This window comes from Centruroides vittatus, unplaced genomic scaffold (assembly GCF_030686945.1).
Source record: "Centruroides vittatus isolate TY-2023 unplaced genomic scaffold, ASM3068694v2 contig_377, whole genome shotgun sequence".
Taxonomy (NCBI): domain Eukaryota; kingdom Metazoa; phylum Arthropoda; class Arachnida; order Scorpiones; family Buthidae; genus Centruroides; species Centruroides vittatus.
In genome coordinates, this window is record NW_027122198.1 from 199,638 (window position 1) to 221,145 (window position 21,508).

Consider the following 21,508-nt stretch of genomic DNA (forward strand, 5'->3'; position numbering starts at 1 on the left):
CATTTTGCTGTGAAATCTGTAAGTAAAACTGTCCTAGGCGATATTTTTTTAAAACTGAATTTATCATCTCAAAAGTACCGATAATGTTTTGTTAAAACTTGTCGGCACTTTATAGAATGCGTATACGATGATCTCATGACGTCAGATTGACGTCATTGGAATACGAATTCATTCCAATATTTTTTCTTGACGTTAGACACACAAAAAGGACCGTGCAACACGAGAGCCGTTCGTATGATTTATTTATGGCAATAAATTTTATTCGAAACGAAAAACTGACTAAATATTTTTGTCAAAAAATATGAATTATGTAAAGAAACAGTAATACCTATATATATATATTTCAAAATAGAAATTGTTTTTGGGTATCTTAATCCATTTATTATCGTAAAATCGAAAAAAAAATTAAGATTCCATATGTTATATTTTCCGTTGTGGATAGAATTGTGGAGAATTACTTACGAATAGGCTATTAAAAATAAATCTTGACTATAAATTCATTTAAAATTAGAAGAAACAGAAAGCGAGAAAGACAAAATGAAAAGACCTGTTTCTTCTACTTGCAAATTTTAAATGAAGTTATCGTCCGGATTTATTTCTAATAATTATAATTTTTAAATTGTACAAACCTTTCGGAAAATTTCTGCGCATTGAGGCGAAGAAGACCTTAAAATAAAGGTCGACTCCGCTACGTGACTTTGTTCCCGTGGTACGAGAAGAACAGAACGTAAACATTTCGTATGTCTTCTACTTGTAAATTTTAAATTACAGTATTTAAGAAATTTATTTTATAATCTTATAGGTAATTCAAACTTATCTCGTTTTAAAATTTAATATCAAACGTACTAAGAGAGGAATTCCTTAAACGAACCGGAATTAAAATATTTCGGCCTGTGGCAATAATTATTTTGCGCTGTTTGCCACAACGTTTTATACAGAAGTCCTATTCTTCCAATAAATGTTTAACTGCGGATTTTATACTCGAATTCATTTCATTTGAATGAGCTGTCATTAGAGAGAAGCGAGGAGTAACAGGATATTACTCGACGAATCGATTACTTTCGATTCCTCCTTCATGGAAATCGGTATTGAATTTATGCAATTGTGCCACTTGACTAATTATTTCGTCGATAAGCAAAAAGAAAATCAGGAAAAATTGCACTTTATTCATGATATGCAACAATTTTTAACATTAATTTAAAAATATAGTATTTAATGTTCATATTTCATTACTCGTCTATTTACTCATATAAGGTCATATTTTTAATTGCACTTTATGTCTTCTATTCAACAAGCATTACCGAATCTCGCTAGATCAACATGAACATTGCTGGAAAGCAAATATTTTTTTTATTATTTCCTCAATCGTAAACATCGATTGAGGAAATAATTAAAAAATATTTCCGCTTATTTTTTATTTAATAGGCTGCAATTTCTTCAAAATAAGTGGCTAGCATTCATGCAGGAAAAAGTCGTGTTTATAAACTTTAATTACCGCAATTATTATTTAATTACAATTTGTATCGAAAAATGGTTTGATTAATGTAATTTATTATTATAATCAGAAGTTAAGTTTGAGAATTGTTTCGGTAACAAATATTATCGCTGACTCTTCATTAATTAGAAATATAACCAGAAACTTTCCAGCTTCTTTCAACTTCATTCTCTCTCGCACGAATTTTAAATGCTTTAGTCGATTTTGCACGAGATGAGCGTTCACTTCGTCACGAATTATGCTACACCATTATTATTATGTTCGGTTTAGTGGGTTATACTCGGTTAACACCGGTGGCTGTGTACTATGCCGGGCCAGAATCAAGGCATAGCAATCAAAACAAAACTAAAATTAAATAAGTGTATCAGTGTCAATGTCTGTATTCAGAAATTTCCTAACAATATGGCATGTATTCAATATAGTGACCTTCTGTAGTGTGATGTATGTATTTCTATTCAATTGTAATGTTAACAGGCTTTTGTGTAGTGTGTATGGTATCACACCTGTAGAAGAGAGAACAACAGATACAATAAACACCTTATCCGTCCTCCACAGATGCCTTATTTCCTGGGCGAGTTCTGTGTACTTGCCAATTTTTTCAGTGAATGCGTTTTGTGCCTTGTATTTGGAATGGATATGTTTATAATCTATGTGATTTTATTGTGTTTGTCAATGAGTGTGATGTCTGGTTTGTTGTGGTAAATTGTTTTATCTGTGATTATGGCTCTGTCGTAGTACATTTTGTAGGTGTTGTTTTCCAATACTGTTTGTGGAATGTATTTGTAGCAGTGGAGTAGCGTGGGAGCAGCCGCGCGGGGCGGAGAAAAATTTCTCCGCCCCCTTATTTAGGTATCTTAATTTAAAAGACTAAAATATACAGTAATTCTTAAAGAACTTTTCGGCAAGAACAATCATCATTATTGTGTATTGTACAGGTTACAAATAAAAAAGTCATATATATATGTTTTGCAATATAATAATCACATTTATTACAAAAATTTATACAAGATATTATTATTATTTATTGTGAAATTTTGCCGCCCCCTAAAAGTGCCGCCCCTGCCGCCCCCACTACGCTACGCCACTGATTTGTAGTATGGTTTGTGGATGTCTAATAATTTGTGTTTGTTTGCAAGTTCTTGGTGTATTATATTTGCTACTTGATTATGTGTGTGTAAATAATCTGTCTGTGCCAAGAGCTTGCAACCGGAAGTGATGTGTTGTATAGTTTCTGATATGATGTGACATTTTCTACATGTGTCATTTGTGAGTGTTGTATCTATGAGTATGTGTTTTCTGTAGTTATTGTTATTATTATTATTATTATAAATAAGAAAGATATTAAATATTACATAATAATTATAAAATCGTAAAAATAGATTTCCAAAACTTTGCTCTTATAAAACTCTTACGATCTATTTCTTTGTGGATGACTCGATCGAGATCCATTTTGATCTTTACATTTGGTCACGAATCGATAGTAAACCTTTAACGAGTTAATTTTACTCTGATTGAACTAAAGCTTCCACAACGCGTAGCTATATTGATCCAAAAATGGCAACTGTTCGATAAGCCGAATTAAAATGAGCAACTGCGCTTCTAACTTTAACTAAGCAAATATTTTCCTCGACATTTATTAAAACATGCAAACGTGCACTTAGAAAGTCATTCCAGGTTTGATAATTAGTATATTGAGCATCGTTTCTGCTTAATTTCTAATAATTACATATTTGTAGAATGTAAAATAACTTTCAAACATAAATACAGAAAAATAAAAATGCCGCAACAATATTTTTATTCATTGCCTATAATTGTTATCTTATAATTAACATAATTACAAAGGAAGTTTATACTTTGATAGGGAATTATTTAATTTACAATCTTTCGAGTAGAACTAATTTAATTATTTTTTTTTGTAGAATTATTTAATTTATTATAATTACTTTATGTAATTAATGTTTATTTTAGATTAAATAAATTATCCACCATGGAATTTAATTTATCATTACTGAAATTCAGAATATCTCGTTAGTGTTTTATTTTTAATTCTTTAAAAGTGAATAACTTGCTTTCAGCTTTTCGCGATCCCCTTGACACGATATAAGAATGCTTATCTACGATGAGTTCTTAATAATTCTAATTCTTTTAGAAATTGGTTTCGCCAAAAAGGCAATTTATATTATTAATTAAGAGTGAAAAAATTTTACCATAAATTAATAATTATCGAATTTTCCAAAAAGCCGAGTTATTATATAGAAAAATATAATTCGCTGCTTTAGAGCGGAAGTTATCAACACGGCCGCTAGTGACCCCACAGGGTGAATCGATTTATCTGGGGACAAATTATTATTATTTTAAGTACTGTATATTTGAAATAAATAATGAAATTAAGAATATGTATATATAATTGATACATCTTTAAATTTTAGTAAAGTAAATCTCATAATTTTGAATTTTGACATATTTAATTTTAAAAAATTTTTAATAATTCAATATTTGACTTTTTATTTCAATCTATTTATAATTTATTATTATCAGTGTAGAGAGGGATCATAAATTTAAATCTAATCTTGGAAGGATGTCGACAAGAAAATAAGTTTGGATTGAACTAAATTTTAATCGATAGTGAAGATTATCAAATAAACACCAAAAAATTATACTGTGATTGGTACATTAAATTACAAATGAATAGACGTATCGTATCTGTGAAAATTTTAATAGTAAATTATAACCATTTTGATAATCTTCTAATCTTCTAGCATATTTTTTCGCTTATAAAAATTTAATTAATCCAATTCAAATTGACTAATTATTAGTTTACTGTCGAGTGTGTCGCCATCTTTTTGAATTTAAAGTTACGATCGTTAATTAATATAAATAACATTTTAATACTAGAATTAAGCTATTTGTTAATCTTTGAAATTAAGTGCTACTCCATCTTGATAAAAATCTGAATCTAACCGTAAATATAAAACTGGGGTAATTTGATCGAACGAAGATTCCGACGAAATGTTAATTAATTTTCTAAATTGGTTTCGCCTCGCCTAAGATAGTCGAAGCTGGCGAAGATACTGGTGGCTAAATTAAAATCACTCGAAGCATATTTTATTCGGATTGGATCGAATGTCTACATGATAAACTTTGCAGATACAATTTCGTTCGGGTTCTAACTAGTAACTTTTCCATGAGTAGTTTGAGCCTCTCTTTCCTATTTCTTACTGTATTGAGAATAGGATACTCGTCATGGACTAAATTTAGATAGATATGACTCAATGGTCTCGCGGGAATATAAATAACACGAGCAACTATTTTATTGTAACATCGTCAACTACAATTTTTAATCATATTTTTGAATTTATGTAATTTAAAATATATGCCCGCCACATCAAATTAGTAGTGTCTTGCCCCCGTACATCATACTTTTCCTTTGGCAATCGAGTCGTGATAGGGATAATGATTAAGAAACGAGATTTGGCACCGTAGTTTGTATATAAGGGGCATTAATGCTATTAAATTTTGGTGATTAAAAGTCGAGAGGGTGGGGAGATACAGGGTGTTCACGTGTCATATCTCGAATAAGACCAGACTTGTAGAAATTTTTCTCGTTTTTAGCATTTACAAATTTTTGCTATTTTATAATAATAATAGAAAAGTTATTTTTTAATAAAATCTCATAATTGTATCACAGACAACGCTATATTGTGCTAACATATCTTAAATGTTTTTCTTGGAAACAGTTACGCAACTCATTGTTGCATTTTTTTTACTTTTACTTTCCTGGCTGTTATGTATAAATAACAAGGGAAAGTATAGAAACCGTGTCAAATTTGAGTCTCCGAGTTTGTTGTAAATCCCCACGTTTTGAAACCTCGAACCTAAAAAAAGTAAATAAAAAACAAAAAAAAAAAAACCCCGTGGATATATATATATATATATATGTGTGTGTGTGTGTGTGTGTGTGTTTTGGCATCTACTTTGCTTAATATCTTGAAAAGAGATAAAGATAAAGAAAGCAAATTTGGCACGGTAGCTTGTATATAAGCGGCATTGATGCTATTAAAATTTTGATTGTGAAAGGTCAAGGGCGTGGTCATGTGTCATATCTTGCCAGGGGTCAGACTTAATAAAGCTTTCACTTGTTAGCTTTTACAGTGTTTTATAAACTCGTCGCTACCCTCAAAATTAAGTTTTTTGCTATTTTATGACATAAAAATATAAAAAGTTTTATAACAAAATTGGATAACAGATGGAACCACACACAATTTGAGTTATTTATTTCGATAAATAATATAAATGTTATTTTACAAACAAGTAAAACGGCAAGGCCGATTTTTGGGACAAGACAATCTCTCAGAGACTCGGGGCTCGACACGATCGTTTAAACTTTGCCGGCCTCGGCCACTGCCACGACTACAAGGCATTTTCGGTGAAATGAACCTATCCAATGTGTCGAAATTTCTGTCCGTCGCGCCCTGGGTTGAATTTTTGTCCATGCCTAACGAAAATTTCCCGTTTTTGAAAAAAATCGTGGCTATCGTATCGTCCGAAATTATTTTTTATTTTGCACAAACAAAATAAATAAATTAATAAATGTTAAAGCAAAAAAAATTATATTTCAGAAGTTACTTTGGTTAATATAAAATTATAACGACTAGCGCCATCTGGTTTCAAAAACGTTCCAATGCCGAAACGAGATATCTTGGGTCACCGGTCAAGGTCAGCAGGTCGCGACCAGAGAGGTAAATGGGTTTTTTCAAAGATTCGTTCATCAAAATTCGATTTCGCAGCGTTGGCATTTCCAACTTCCCAACGATATAAGCATGCGCAAATCTCGCATTCTTGCCCGTTTGTGGAAAGATGTCGCCATTTTGTATTTTATTTTGACTGGGTTCTCGGTCCCTCGAGTACCTACAACTCGGATTTTTTTAACGCGCGCATGATTTGGGCACCTAATACTCTGTGCCAAATTGCAACTTTTGACATGTCCCCTTATGCCTCTAAGGTGCGTACCCCTAACGGCATCGCGATTTTATAAACAAGACATAGTCTTGTCAACAAAATCTCATAAAAGCCGGGAAAGTTACGCAACTCGTTGCTTGATTTTTATCGAGCAAAGGTTCGATTTGCTTTCCGCAAACTCCAAGATTGGGAAAATACGCAACGATGTGATAAATGCAAAAATATCTTCGTATTTAATTAATTATTCAAAATGCTACTTTCTCTTCTTCCACATCTATCTATCTATCTACGTACTTATATTCTAAAGCTATTATATGTTAATCTTGTCTCTTCTTTGATTTGCTGTTTTTTTTCGTATATCTGTAGTTATTAAATCTCGTATCGATTAATATTCCTTATCTTCCTGTTTGGGTTCAAAAGTTTTGTAAAATCGTCCCTCGTGCCACGTCATAAAATTGTACTATTCCTATTGGTCAATTTGATTTCAAATACATACAAATAAAAATTTGAATAATCATATTAATAAAATTTGAATAATTAATCCAATTATTGATTTAAAATTAGGATTTAATTGTAAATCAGTGACGTAGCGTAGTGGGGGCGGCAGGGGCGGCACTTATAGGGGGCGGAAAAATTTCACAATAAATAATAATATCTTGTAAAAATACCTAAATAAGGGGGCGGCGAAATTTTCCTCCGCCCCGGGCGGCTGACACCCCACGCTACGCCACTGTTGTAAATATATACAGAAAATGCGGTCGATTAATCCTTGTGGAATATTGGAAATCTTAAGCAGATTTTGGAACTGGTCCTACAATATAGGGAAAATAGTACAAAGGTAATTTTATTTCCGAACGCCGTACTTTAATATAATTTTATACTTCACGTCTGTATAAATTTACAACTACAATTGGCGACAGATTAAAAGTTACGTTAACCTCTTGTATAAAAACATATAAAACAAGGACGCAAAACTTACCGAGAATCGTTTATTCTATTCCGTTTGGAGTAGCGCTTCGATAAAACTGTTAATTTTATATTTCTAAATGAAACAGACAACATTTCGAAAGCAGACGAACTGAGAATCGTCTAGTGGCGCCCCCATAAGAAAATTTTCTCGTGTTCGAAAAATACTTCATTTTTTAATGATAGGATAATCGGAAAATTATTAACGTAAAATCGTTTTTATTTACTTGTTAAATTTACTAAATGATATTTATTTACAAAATTTCCACGTTTTTTGTCAATTTTTGCATTAAACGATTAAATTACGAAATTATTTAATAGGGTTCATTATTAAATTCGTTGGAAAGGAAAGGAAGTCGTAAAATAAAAATTTCGGAAGTTTTCTCAAATATCTTTCATACTTAGAAAAATTGTTTACGTTTAGAATAGGAAATTTTTCACATTTTATAATTTTTAAAACTCCGCTGTGTGGGCGTTAACAAGGCGGCCTTTTTTTGTGGTTTGCCTGAGTGGTGAGGGACGGGAACACCTATTCGAACAGACCGTTCCCAAAAAATCTTCAACCGTCCAGATTCGATCACACTTTGTATCGAAAAGAAAAGGAATACTTCAAAGCAATTGAACTTATTAGGCAACGCCATGTAAAAGACAATAGTACACTTTTGAATTATTGCGTGTCCCGATAATTCATTAAAACATACTACCCCGTGAGATGCTTTGTTGTGTGGAAGCTGCGATAATCGCCATAGATTTTTAGATAGATGTAATGAAATCCGGATATGTCATCCACCCGGCATTCAACCTCCGGTAAATCGCGAGAGCGTGGGTCTTTCGGGCCTATGCTGGATGATCTCCACGTATATAATTCGCAATCTCTTAAAAACGAAAAGACTAGATGGCCAAGACGGTAAAAGCGTAAGTCTGACGTTCTGGAGGTCCGGGTTAATTCCGAGTGACCGAGGATTTTTTCACGATCGTCTGTCCGTGAAATCTATACTTCGTCCCTAACCATCACATCGACCATTGTGGGTCTGGCCAAACCAAACCCACGATCTGTGTGATTAAAAGGTTCTCCTAATGCCTGCAGAGCTGTTTTTTAAAAAATCACATCAAACAAGAATTCTAAAATCATCTTACACTCGGTCATATCTTAATGTGTGTCATGCTTTAAACAAGTTTAATATTTCGTATTTTATTTTAAAAATTAATTTATTGAACTATTTGTTTTTATATTAATTTATAGAATAGTAAAAGTATTGCAATCTAGATCAAGTCCATACAGGTCAATAGGGCATTTTATTTGAGTCCCGGACATAGATGAACTCTCAAATTAAGTATTTTTTTTTTATATAAAAAACACGATATGGTGATATCAATTACAGTTAACTTTGATGAGTAGTGAAAAATCTGTTGTTTGTTTTTAATTGATTTTATTATATATTTTATGGCTTTCGGAGACGGATAAAGTGTTGCATTTGTGAATGGCCGGGCTCCATCTTTCCTCTCGCACCCATCAGTATCCGAGTGGATAAACCTAAAGAATACTGGTAGTTGAGGAGGTGCGAACCCAAGATTATGGGCTAGCCACGTGGAATTTTCCGGGTATTCTTCACGTTAGTAACAGCTAAATAGGGGTCAGTTTCCATAAAAGGCCTCCCGGGAGACATTCCCCCCTCGGTAGATCGTCCGTGTGTCGCGTTGCCCTATACGAATAAAACCATCTTTTCTCTTTCGCGCTCTAATTTAGATCGCAAAAAAATCAAAGCAAATTAATTTGCTTACAATTCAAACAGTGTTAATGTTACCTCTAGAAATTAAGCTAATGATCTTTCTGACAATTAGTGCCCGTAATTACCGAAAATTTGTGACATCGAAGATTAATTTTAAGCTAATTTCATTCTGTAATTGTTTATCTGCATTTCTTACGACGATACACTTACCTGATAAAACCGTGTTTCGTGCATAATTCAACGTTGAATAACAGAACCATTTAACACATCATTTTCCTTCCGGATTAAATTAGTTTCTCTTAGATGTATTTTTTTCTTTGAATTTACAATAAAAAGCTATATATATATATAAAATGTTTGTAGTTCTGGATTTTCTAACAGCACCAGAAAAGATGTAAATCGACTGAAATTTCTCATTTCCATATTTTCTAAAATCTTCAATACCCACGTGAAGTATTCTCTAATTGTTCGAGAAAAACTGGAATGAGAATAAATTATAAGTAAAAGATCGCCATTTAGAAACTAAAGACCTTTTTTATCTTAAAACAGACATGCGATTGCTTTTGACTGACTTCTTTCTATTGAAGGAAAAGTCATGTGACAGGCGATGTAATTTCATGCAATCTCTATAATGTTGTTACAATATTATTACTGAAAATGCGAGTAATCATTATATGCTAATTATTTACATATTTTTCTTTTACTTTTTACTTTCAACAGGCGTCCACACCAGAAGCGGATCGTCACGACACCGGAGCAATATACAACAAAATGCCACTTTACGAATTAAAAGAAATAGTTCCCGAGGTAAGAGAAAAACGTAGAATATAGACTGATTCGACGGTCTTGGAACCGTAAGAAAACACACAAACAGAAATTTTTTTGTAAATTTAGATATAATTCCCGTATCAAAAATTACTAACCTACACAATAAACCGAAACCTGTGTTCCTTCTGTTAATAAACTCGTCTAATTTTGAAGCTCAGGCTGCCAAATTATTAAAATTATACTACGGTTCATTAAGTGGAAGGTATAAGTTAAATTATTTTTAGTTTGATTGGCTGGATTACCTGAACGTCTTCCTACCGACGACAATAACAGACGAAGAACCAATCGTTCTGTACGCTTTGCCTTATTTAAGAGAGTTGAGAAATATATTGAGAGAGACGCATCAGAGGTATGTATGGTGGATTTATGTGTTTTTCGTACGAATATCGTTTCACAGATTTTGACCTTACCGACAGAACTATTCATAACTATTCAATCTGGAGGTTGGTGAAACAGATTTTGCCATTTCTGGTGGGAGAATACGGCCAAAAACGGTCAGAATTTCGAGAAATATTATACGGAGTGTCTGCGGATAGGGCCAGGTGGACACACTGCGTCGATTTAGTGAACAAAAAAATGGGCATGGCCGTGGGGGCGCTCTTCATCAGAGATAATTTCGATCCCAAAAGCAAAGAAACGGTAAGATCGACAGACGTAAAGAATTTCGTTTTACGTATTTCGACGCTTATTAACGCCAGAATTTTCAGGCACTCGAGATGATTCATAACATCAGAGAAGCATTCAACGAATTACTGGAAGAAAATTATTGGATGGACGACGAAACCAGGGCAGTGGCTAAAGAAAAGGTGAATTTCTATTTGACCCCTTCCCGTTTTATATACGTTTTTCTTATGTTAATTTAATTTAATCGGATTCGTGCCTTCGTTGCATATTTGAAGTCTTCGCCTTATTCTCTTATTTTGAATACAGTAGAGAGTCGTTAATCGGAACCCCGGTAATCGGAATCGCCGGTAATCGTAACGATTTTCAGTCGGACTGTGTCGTGCTGAATCGAACGTTTTTCATACTAGATTTACTTTTAAAGTATAATTTTCATGTTTTTATATTCTTCAATATATTTATTTTGTTTTTACAAAATGAAGAAATAATTTTTAACGATACGATAGCCTCGATTATTATTATAAAAATTTTCGTTAGGCTTAAAATCGACGAAAATTCAACACTAAGCGACTCGCAACGGAGAAAAATTTGAACATCGGACAGATTAATATATTTTTCGTACATAATCGGTAATCGGAACAAATCACTAATCTGAACAACCCCAGTCCCCAATTGATTCCGATTTTTGACTCTCTACTGTATGTGCAAAACGAAACTTAATCTTAATTGCTGTAGTAATAAAATACATTTGGATGTTTTTCGATCCACTCGCCATAATATTCGGGAAACCATAATAGAATAAATAACTTGGGAATTTAAATGTTGATTAAATATGTTTAGGCCAACGCCATGAACGAGAGAATCGGTTATCCGGATTTATTAACCAGTCCTGTGGAATTATCGAAAGAATACGATGCGGTAAGTATCCCCATTTTCGCGATACATACTAAGATTACAGGGAACTAAAAGCTTTCTTTCCGCAGCTAATCATCCACGAACAATATTTTCTGATAAATCTCTTCAATGTTTTAAAATTCGAAGCATCGAAGAATTTATTAAAATTACGTCAGCCTGTTAACAAAGACAGGTGGGCCTTAGCATTCCTTTTCGATTTCGAACTAATTCGACGTAACGGGAATTATATATTTAATTTTTGCAGATGGACCACGGAGCCAGCAGTAGTCAATGCGTTTTACGATCCAAACAAGAACGATATCGTTTTTCCGGCTGGGATATTACAACCGTTATTTTACAGCCAATACTTCCCAAAGTAAATTTTCATACTTAATTCTATAACTTTTATAATTAATAGTGTGTTAAATCAATCGATTTTATCATTTCGATACTGTAAAAAAAGGACGAGCGTAGAAGATAAGCTGATTATTGGTAGGCGAGTTGGCACTTCTTTAATTAATTACGAATCGTTGACGTATCGTATGGAACAAAAATCTTTCTGTTACTGAACGTCATCAATGGATACAAATTTTATAGTCTACAAACTCCTATCGCACGAATTTGTTGCTTTTTAGTATCCGTAAAGTAAAGAACTGTTTGTATAGTGCATTCGCATTCCAAAATGAAAGACTAATCTTCTCTGGAAAGGCGTCTAAAAAGTATAAAAGCCTGCAGCTTATTTGGCAGTGCCTTTAAGCAGTAAATGTAATATGGGCCTACGCTTTCGCTTTTATCGTGTAAATTAATGCAACCGTTACTTTTTTACACGTAAACTGTAGCTAATAGTGCTGGCCGGAAAAAAGAAAAATACTAGTCGTATTGTTCTCTGTGTTGTGTTTACGTCTTAATTTTTATTGTGCGTTTAACCCTTGTTACTTGCATCATCAGATAGCGAAAGCGTATTTTTAACAGAGTAAATTAAAAATAATGTGTTAAAAACCATTCATTTGAAAAACCGATAATATCGGATGTGTTCGTGTAGCATTCCTAATAATACCGGGCCTATTTATAAATCTATGGGGAAGTAAGCCCAAAGTGACATACCCTAGCAAAACAACCAATACGCACACAAATGTGGTTTCAGAAACAATTTATTTCATATATACAAACGAAGACTTGCTGTAGTCAAAGGCACTTTCCAGACTAGGATTTTGTTTAATGAAATATAAAAATAAAAACTAAACCATCTCGGTATGTCATATTGCCCGCGTACTGGTAGGCAAAATGACGTTTGCCAGTATACGTAGGCGAAAGTCTCTACTCGTTGCATGACTCATCACAAACGTTTTGCGTGTCGATTAAGTCCAGCACATTCTATACAACTCCATTTCTTGCCCTTTGTACACCGAATCCAAGGCTCCTTCGACAGAAATTGAAGATACAACTAACTCATTACAATATATAAAAGACAAACCCTGGTGGCCGAGTGGATAAAACCACCGAACGCGGTCGCGCGTTTTCACGTGAAGTTTTCCCGGTCTTCTGCACGTTTCTAACACCTTAATATGGGCCAGTTTCCCGTAGAAAGTCCTTCCGGAATTCTCCCCTTGGTAGATCACCAGCACGTTGCGTTGCCCATTAATTCTGCAATCCTTTTTATTGATTTCGAAAACCAGTTCGCTCTGCTGCTCTTTCCTTTTTAGGTGTTAGGAAAAAATATCAACTCAATAGGATACGCATAAACACGTTTAAGAGCAAACCACATTGTATCATTTGTCCTCGGGGAGCAGTGTACAAAAAGTTGGAAACACATATTCGTCCGGAAAATCTATTTTAAAAAAAATTGCAATCACTAAGCCAAAAAGGAAAAAACCTCTAACATCTGCAGTTTCGAATATTTCACATAAACCCAGAAAGAATTGCAATTCTGCTCACGAGTATTAAAAGTTGCTCATTGATAAGCACGGTAGCCATTTGGAGAAGACCGATTTTGAAATTTTCTCTCTCATAATCTTCAGTAAACAAGAATAAAATATTTCTCAAACACTTTTGATGTTTCGGAGCAGAACATCAACGAATGTAAATATTTCATTTAACTGTTTAACTTGAAATTTTCTGATTTCATATTATATATCTACATAATAAAAAATTCAAAAATTTTATGTACGAATTTATATGGTTATTACAAGTAGGATATTAATTAATTAACTGTGACATCCAACCGGGGTCGTCGATAAAGATTTGTATTGTATTATTAATTTCAATATTCTCAGTTAAATCTCAAAGAGAAACATTATCTTATTTGTGATTCGTTTAGATCACTGAATTATGGAGGAATCGGAGTGGTTATCGGACACGAAATTACCCACGGATTTGACGACAAAGGTGAAAACTACCAAATAAACTTGGTGTAGACATTTACTATATGTGACAGTTATTGCATTAATTAAATGGAGGTGCTAACTATCACAAATCCTATTTCCAGGTCGGCAATTCGATAAGGACGGAAATTTAAAGCAGTGGTGGAATAACGCAACCATCAACAGATTCCGGGAGAGAACTCAATGCATCATCGATCAGTATTCCAGCTACGTTCTAGAAGACACAAATTTAAATGTATCTGTGACAATGCATTAAATCGGACGTATCGACAGTTACATCACTTACCTAAGTTCTAACCAATAGATTTCTTACAGGTAAATGGGAAGATGACCCAAGGTGAAAACATAGCCGATAACGGAGGACTGAAACAAGCTTACAGAGTAAGTAGAATATAATACTGTAAATATTTTCCTTTCTGCAATATATTTTCTCGCTTTCTTTTACTTTACACAGGCGTACAAAAAATGGGTGAGCAGAGAAGGAGAAGAATTAAGCCTACCGGGTTTAAATCTAACACACGATCAGTTATTTTTCCTTAACTACGCACAGGTTTGAACTGTTTGTCATCTTAACTGCCAAATTCATTTAGTTGAATAACAAAAGACGTATTTTAAAAACAGATCTGGTGTGGATCGATGAGACCGGAAGAAGCCAAGAATAAAATAAGTTCTTCGGTTCACAGCCCTGGTCCAATCAGGTACTAAAGAATATCGTTTTATCGCAACGTTCATCAATTTTGCTAATTATTTTATTTATACAGGGTTTTAGGTCCACTCTCAAATTCTTTTGATTTTGCAAAGGCTTACGACTGCGTTCCGGGCAGTAGAATGAATCCGATAAAGAAATGTTCTGTTTGGTAGATTTAGTTTTCAAGTGGCAGAAAATCAAAAAGAAACACATTCAAAATTTAGTAAATATCGTCAATCTAGGCAAAAATAAGACAGCAAATTATAAATTTAATTAAAAACATCTCCCGATCAATATTTGAATTCTGGCTTACTTTATAAATATCTGGAAGTGAAGTAGAATAATTCAGTGTCCAGATATGATGTCCAGTGTTCAGTGTTCTTGAAAAAATCTTTGTTTGATTTTCACACAAATAATTCTGATAAATTTCCGTTATTTTATTTTAAAATATTTATTTACAATGAAGTTTTCAAACGATAACAATGCGGATTGTGCAATTCGGGAGAAGAGTAAGACAAGTCGACCTAAAAGATCCCTACGACGGCAATGTACAGTACAACCTAATTATCATATCATACATATATATATAAAGAACGAAAACCTTTACCGTATCACATATATACATATATATTACGTATTTGTATTTATTCTATGTAAATATTGAATGAAATTATTGTACAATGTACTTATATTTTGAAATGTATTTTATTAAGTATTGTTAAATGTTCGATTTTATCTTCTATATTTTGCTTTTGTATTCTTTGTCAGTAGACCCGTTTCCGTGTGCCTTTATATGCTTATAAATAATTTCTTTTGTGTACAGAATTATACAATTTACAATTATAAATAAATAAATAAAAATAAATATCCCCAACTATTCCTTGTAAAAATCCATTTAATTGTTATATATATTTCATATTCATCTAGATGTACATATGTATCAGGAATTTCATATATATATATATATATATATATATATATAATTTTACTTATAAAAAATTTGTCTATGTTGAGTTATATGGTTACGGCATGTATATATTTTTTAACATATTTCCATCAAAATATCAGATAAGCAACATTTTATTTAAATTATAAACAAATGTAATTTGATTTCTATACTTCTGATGTCTTTTTTTACTATTTCAATTTATGTCTATGTTAAAAAAGTACAAATCAAAAATTAATCGTTACGTCACGGAATTCTATGTTCATTGTCAGTTTTACTTTGCATAAATAAATTTTGTGTTGCAAACAATAGCGCTTTGTTTGAATAATATCAAAACACGTTACTAATTACATTATATAACATAAAATATATATATATATATATATATGTATATATATTACAGTATATATACATATATATATATATATATATATACAGTATATCTTGTACAATATCTCGCAATCGGAACTTCCATCAAAATGACCGAAAGCATCGGCCATAAGGTTTTACTGTTTCTCGCCACCAATTAAATGACGTGGCCAAAAATCATGTTTCTGCTAACTTCTTTGAATTTCAGTACACATTTGAAAGAAAGACGAGATAGACATTTACACAAATCTGCCATCTAGCAAAATGCAATCTCATATAGTACACAAAGCTCGTATTGTCAGAACCATGGTTCGGATGTCGTCTATGTTCATACATGCATAAATATCACTTAATATAAATTACTTTATGTTACGTGCAATATAGGGACACAACATTAAAATTAACGTGTTTTGGTAAGAAACTACACGAAGTTAGGCCTATCTACTTTAAATTAAATTCCTTTCAAATACCAATATATTGTACTGAAATGTTGGGACGTCACTAGTTGTATTTGTATTAAAAAGTATGAAAGTAATGACTAGTTGTTTTTACTGCCGAATAAGCATTAAACGTTTTGGACCACTTATCGGTCATTGTCAGATTCACATGTAAAATGAGAAAACGCACTTTGATTATTACATGAAGAAGAAGAATGCAAATGGTCGTAATTTAAACTGAAAAATAACCAGAGTTTATTCGAAGAATTGCCTACCCGTAACACGCGTGAAATGAGTCAAAATATAATTTACAGATTAATTAAAAATACTTGTGAAATACAAAACATTACCTATGGAATCAGAGTACAGTACTATATATCTATCAAAACACATTAATCTCGCCTATCTTCTTTAAGTACTATATACGCATGGCAAGTCCCTTGCAGCCTTTTCATTCGTAAGTACTGTACCAGAGATATTAATTTTGCTAATGTATTAATAGTTACGTAAGAAGTCAGGTATGGAGGGTCATGTATCAACCAAAAACAGATTCCATTCGATTCTGCATACATATATGCAGAATGGGACTTTTTTGATTGATATTGAAAATGATTTTCAACATGTATGTATAAGTACAAAAATATACATATAAATTATATTAAAACTAGCGGATGAGCCCGGCGTTGCTCGGGAAAAAAGTAATAATAGCAAAAATTACTATTATTAGATTATAGCCGATCTTACTTGTTTTCACCGGGTGCAAGAATTAGGTCCCCTCTTTTCCGAGACTAATTAGAGAATTTTTAGATATCTGCTTATCACACCGGGATAACGATAATTAAGACTAGGGTTTTTCATTTCCCGGTCTTTTGCTTGTCGTAGGATTTCGGGGAAAAAGTGAATTGTTTCCCGGGATAGAATTAATTATTTTTAAGATATATCATTTGATTTCAAGATATTTTGTATAATTATTTTTCGTTTTTAAAGTAATTTAATAGGTTCTGCAACCTCCAAAATTATATTAATAAATTATTAATAAATTTAATATTACACAGCATTATTATTAATAATGCTGTGTAATATTAATAATTTATATCTTACACAGCAAAATCTAATATTAGTAATATATATCTTACACAGCATTATTATTAATAATGTTGTGTAAGATATATATTAAAAATTACCTTTGAATTACGTAGAAATTTTTACAAATAGAAAAAATTTATTAAAGTTTGCTGGAAACTGCATACAACAACAAGAACAAAAAAATGAGCTTAGATCAAACTTCTAACTGAAAACTTAATACGAAATATTATTGTAGATTTTTATAATGAGATTTTAAAAAGCAAAGATGGTCGATACTCCGATCACTCGATCTGATTCTTATTTTAGTAATGAAAAGTTCCGCTACCGAGAATGCCCTTTCCGATACAATTGATGCGAGTGGAATTGTGTTTAATGCATTTAAGAAAAGACAGATGTTATGTTTTTTTTCTTTTTTTTCACCCGTAGCCTGGAAGATTTCTAGTTCATTTTCGAGATCGTAGTACTTCTTTTGCTCTCTAGTATTCTTGATTTGTCTACCTCGGCTGTTTTAATAGAAACATTAAGCTTATAGTCCAAGTATTATAGTGCAGTTCGTTTGCCTTTAATAATCAGGTTTATGAAGAAAAACTTCATACTCGTTTGTAATCTTATCCAATTTGCACACCCTGGCGCCAGGTTAGTTATTGAAGCTACTGGACATGGTTAATCTTAAGACAGCATAAGCACAATTATTCCAGATATTACAGGTTCTGACAAGTGAAGAATTTTCAGAGTCCTGCCACAAATAAGTTACATATTGATTATTGGCCATTTGTGGCATGCCTTAACGAGCAAACATTTAAAAAACTAATAATTTGGTTTAAAATTAATAAATACAAATGTATTCTGACAGTTTACGAATTAATTATGCACTTTATTTGCAAAATTTCCTCAACCTTAACACAAAATAAGAAAAAAGTGAACTTTTAAGAAATTTGCGGAATTTCTCAGGTTAAAAAAAACAACCGGGATCCCAGGTTAATTAGGGTTTCTCAAACGGGATCGCGTTTGAGAAACCCTAATTAAGACTCACTGCAACCACTAACCGGTGCGTAGTACCACTAACAAGGAAACTGTCAAAGTGTCTTCTAATAAATTTTAATAAAATTCAGTTAATAATTACGTTAAAAGTATACAAACTCTATATTAAATTTGTAATGTTTACTAAAAGTGTTAATCAGGATTAATAGCAATCAAATGTCGTACTATTTTATAGCAGTTTAACACAAACATGAAAATTTTTAGTAGTGAAAGGGTCGCGGAGGAAGATACAGTAATATCTCGATTTTCGTTGAATTTGGTTTTCGTCGATAGTTTTGCAAAAAATTTGCCTCGGATTTCGTCGGCGTGCCACATGATTTCGTTGCTAATTTTGCGAAAACAAAAGCGATCCACGCGTTTTTCTGCTCACAAGTCATCGTGGCGTTGTTTCTTGCTGTATGAGCATTACTCCGCGCGTCTACCCAAACAATTCCATTGCTTCCCTTCCTTTTAGTTCCATCGTGGGACCGAAGAAAGTTTCCAGAGCCAGGAACACGATCGAGTTGGAGGAATTCATTAAAAGATACGAGAGCGGCATTAAGATTTCTGAAATCGGTCGCATGTGCTGTACGGGAAGTTGCCATCCACGATAAGTTTCGTTGTGGCGAAAAAGGAAGCAAAAAGGAGGCTAATGTAGCGAAAGGCGTAAATGTGCTAACGAAACAGAGACCGCAAACAATTGAATATGCCAAACAGTTGTTATTAATTTCGATCAATCAAGAACAGTTAGATGGCGATTCTGTTTCGGAGATCATCGTATTAGTTTTTTCTACTCATTTTGTATTAATTTCTTATTTTTGTTTTAAGTATTAAACACTACGAAAACCGAGGTATCACTGTATCACATTTACAGAGTAGAATAAGGAATAAACTCAAATAAATGTTATAAAAGATTAGATATATATACATACTACTTTAACAATGAAATTTAATATAAAAGTAATGATAGAATAAAGAAAACAACCGAAACGTAATAAATAAATACATTTTAACAGATATATTTAAAAGTTATTATGTTCACAAATTATTAGATGGGCAACTATTTACATGATATTTTTCAACAAAGCAAAATAAACAAAGAACCTGTTGGCATCGTGCACATTTAACAAATCGAAGATTTTGGCAATTACTCTCAACACAATTTAAACTGTCAATGTTTAAAAAAGAAAAACAAACTTGTTTTACATTTAAGATTTGACACTTTTCATTTATGAGTCCAGAAGCAAATCATGAATGTTTAATCAAATTATTAAATATTGTCGCAGATAATTGATGATGAAGAATCGCATGTAATTTTATAATGCCATTTCTAGTTGTCCAGAACAATTTCATCGAAGAATCATTACAGAATAATTGCATTTAAAATTTCTTTAGCTAAAAGTTTTAATTGTCTATAAAATCCAACATCTAAAGGTTGTCACATAGACGTACACTTTGGTGGAATAATTAGTACTTTGCATGAATTTTGATTTGTAGATGTTTGAAATACTGTATTATAAATATTAATATTTTGTCCACTCCACGAGTCAATTATTAATAAAGAGTTTTCTGTTGTATTTGGAGATAACATGTCTTTTACATAGTTTGTAATAATTGCTGTAGATAATTTGCCAAATGAGCTAGTTGTAACAGTTACGTTTGGGGCATTGAACAGCGATGTTTGAACTCTACGTCCAAAGGTTCCGCGGGCCTCTTGTAAGCAAATAAATACAATACCTACAACTTGTCCGTTAGCATTAATTAAATATTAAACAGTGTAAGAATGCGTAACTTTATTACTTGGAGAATGTGCAAATCCAATATATTCTCCATTATATGAAAGTGTTTTAGTGAAATCATTTCGTATGAAAAACCGCACTGATCTGTATTGAATATGAAGTTACGCGAATAAGATGGCAATAAATTTTTTACTGTTGTTTGAAATTGCGCAGCTTTTACTAAAATATCCTTTTCGTTCGCTATTTCTGTTTTATTTACAAGTTTTGTAATCTTTCGAGATACTAATCTATATTCTTTTTAAAATTTTGCAACCCAAGAATCACTAGCTGTAAACTTAATTGAACTATTCAGTTGAAGAAATTTCTGTCATGCCCATATTTTTAATTGATTTCCTTTAACAATTTTATAGCTGCCTCGAGCTTCGTCAAACATTTGTTTAGTATGTTCTTTAATGATTTTTAACGTTTCAATTCTATGCTTTCGAGATTTAAATTGTTTTTCCCATTGATATAAATCACTAAAGCGTTTTAATTCTTTAGCTCTTTTCCGCTGTAATGTGTGTAATTTCCATTTTTGATGTTTCTTATGCAAGTTAAGAATTTCTTCTTTTCGTTTTGTTGATATTATATTCTTATCGGATTTTTCATCATCTGAATATCCTGATCCACAGTCAGTGTCTGCGTTATCAATTTCTTTCTCTTGAAGCAGACGTGTTATTTTATTATCTGAAATATGCGTATCTATAATCAAATTATTATTTTCGATCTGACAAAACTCTTCGTTATCTCTACTTACATAACTACTTAAAATATCGCTAAATGCATTAAAAAGCAGTTTGGCCACCTGTTTATCAACGTGTGAAATGTTAGGCCTACAAATCTTTTCTGTAGGCCAAACATTATCACATAAACGTTTAAATTCTGCTATAATGTTTTGAATATTTACATTTAATTCTCCCATTTTCGAAAATTCCAGAATTTATTCCAAATGTAATATCGCCGTCTTCCTCCGCGACCCTTTCACTTCTAAAAATTTGCATATTTGTGTTAAACTACTATAAAATAGCTATTAGCAATCAAATGTCGTACTAACACTTTTAGTGAATACTACAAATTTTCCAGAGTTTGTATACTTTTAACGTAATTATTAATTCCATTTTGGGTGTACTATAGATTACTCCCTGTGGAATTTCAGGACTTTGATTATATATTTGAACTCAGGGGACCAAAATGAGTTCAACGGTACTCTATTTTTATACCGGAGACGAAAAATAAAAAAGTTATCATACTTTTTCACTTACCATACTTTTTTAATGCTCTCATGCAGACGGCACCGTAGTTGCTAGTAT

At 32.3% G+C, this 21,508-nt stretch overlaps 1 protein-coding gene across 1 annotated transcript in view; it reads left to right on the forward strand.

Annotated features, from left to right (window-relative positions):
- LOC136975622 (neprilysin-1-like) overlaps positions 1–14,944 on the forward strand; it is a 31,239-nt gene extending 16,295 nt beyond the window's left edge. The window contains exons 8-20 of the mRNA XM_067270689.1: positions 9,871–9,957; positions 10,203–10,327; positions 10,395–10,617; positions 10,686–10,784; positions 11,440–11,517; positions 11,583–11,686; positions 11,759–11,869; positions 13,811–13,878; positions 13,979–14,109; positions 14,190–14,255; positions 14,329–14,424; positions 14,496–14,572; positions 14,636–14,944. Of these exons, the coding sequence (XP_067126790.1) occupies positions 9,871–9,957; positions 10,203–10,327; positions 10,395–10,617; positions 10,686–10,784; positions 11,440–11,517; positions 11,583–11,686; positions 11,759–11,869; positions 13,811–13,878; positions 13,979–14,109; positions 14,190–14,255; positions 14,329–14,424; positions 14,496–14,572; positions 14,636–14,735 (1,365 nt within the window). The 3' untranslated portion in view covers positions 14,736–14,944. The remainder of the gene's footprint in view (positions 1–9,870; positions 9,958–10,202; positions 10,328–10,394; positions 10,618–10,685; positions 10,785–11,439; positions 11,518–11,582; positions 11,687–11,758; positions 11,870–13,810; positions 13,879–13,978; positions 14,110–14,189; positions 14,256–14,328; positions 14,425–14,495; positions 14,573–14,635) is intronic.
- Positions 14,945–21,508: the final 6,564 nt, after the last annotated feature.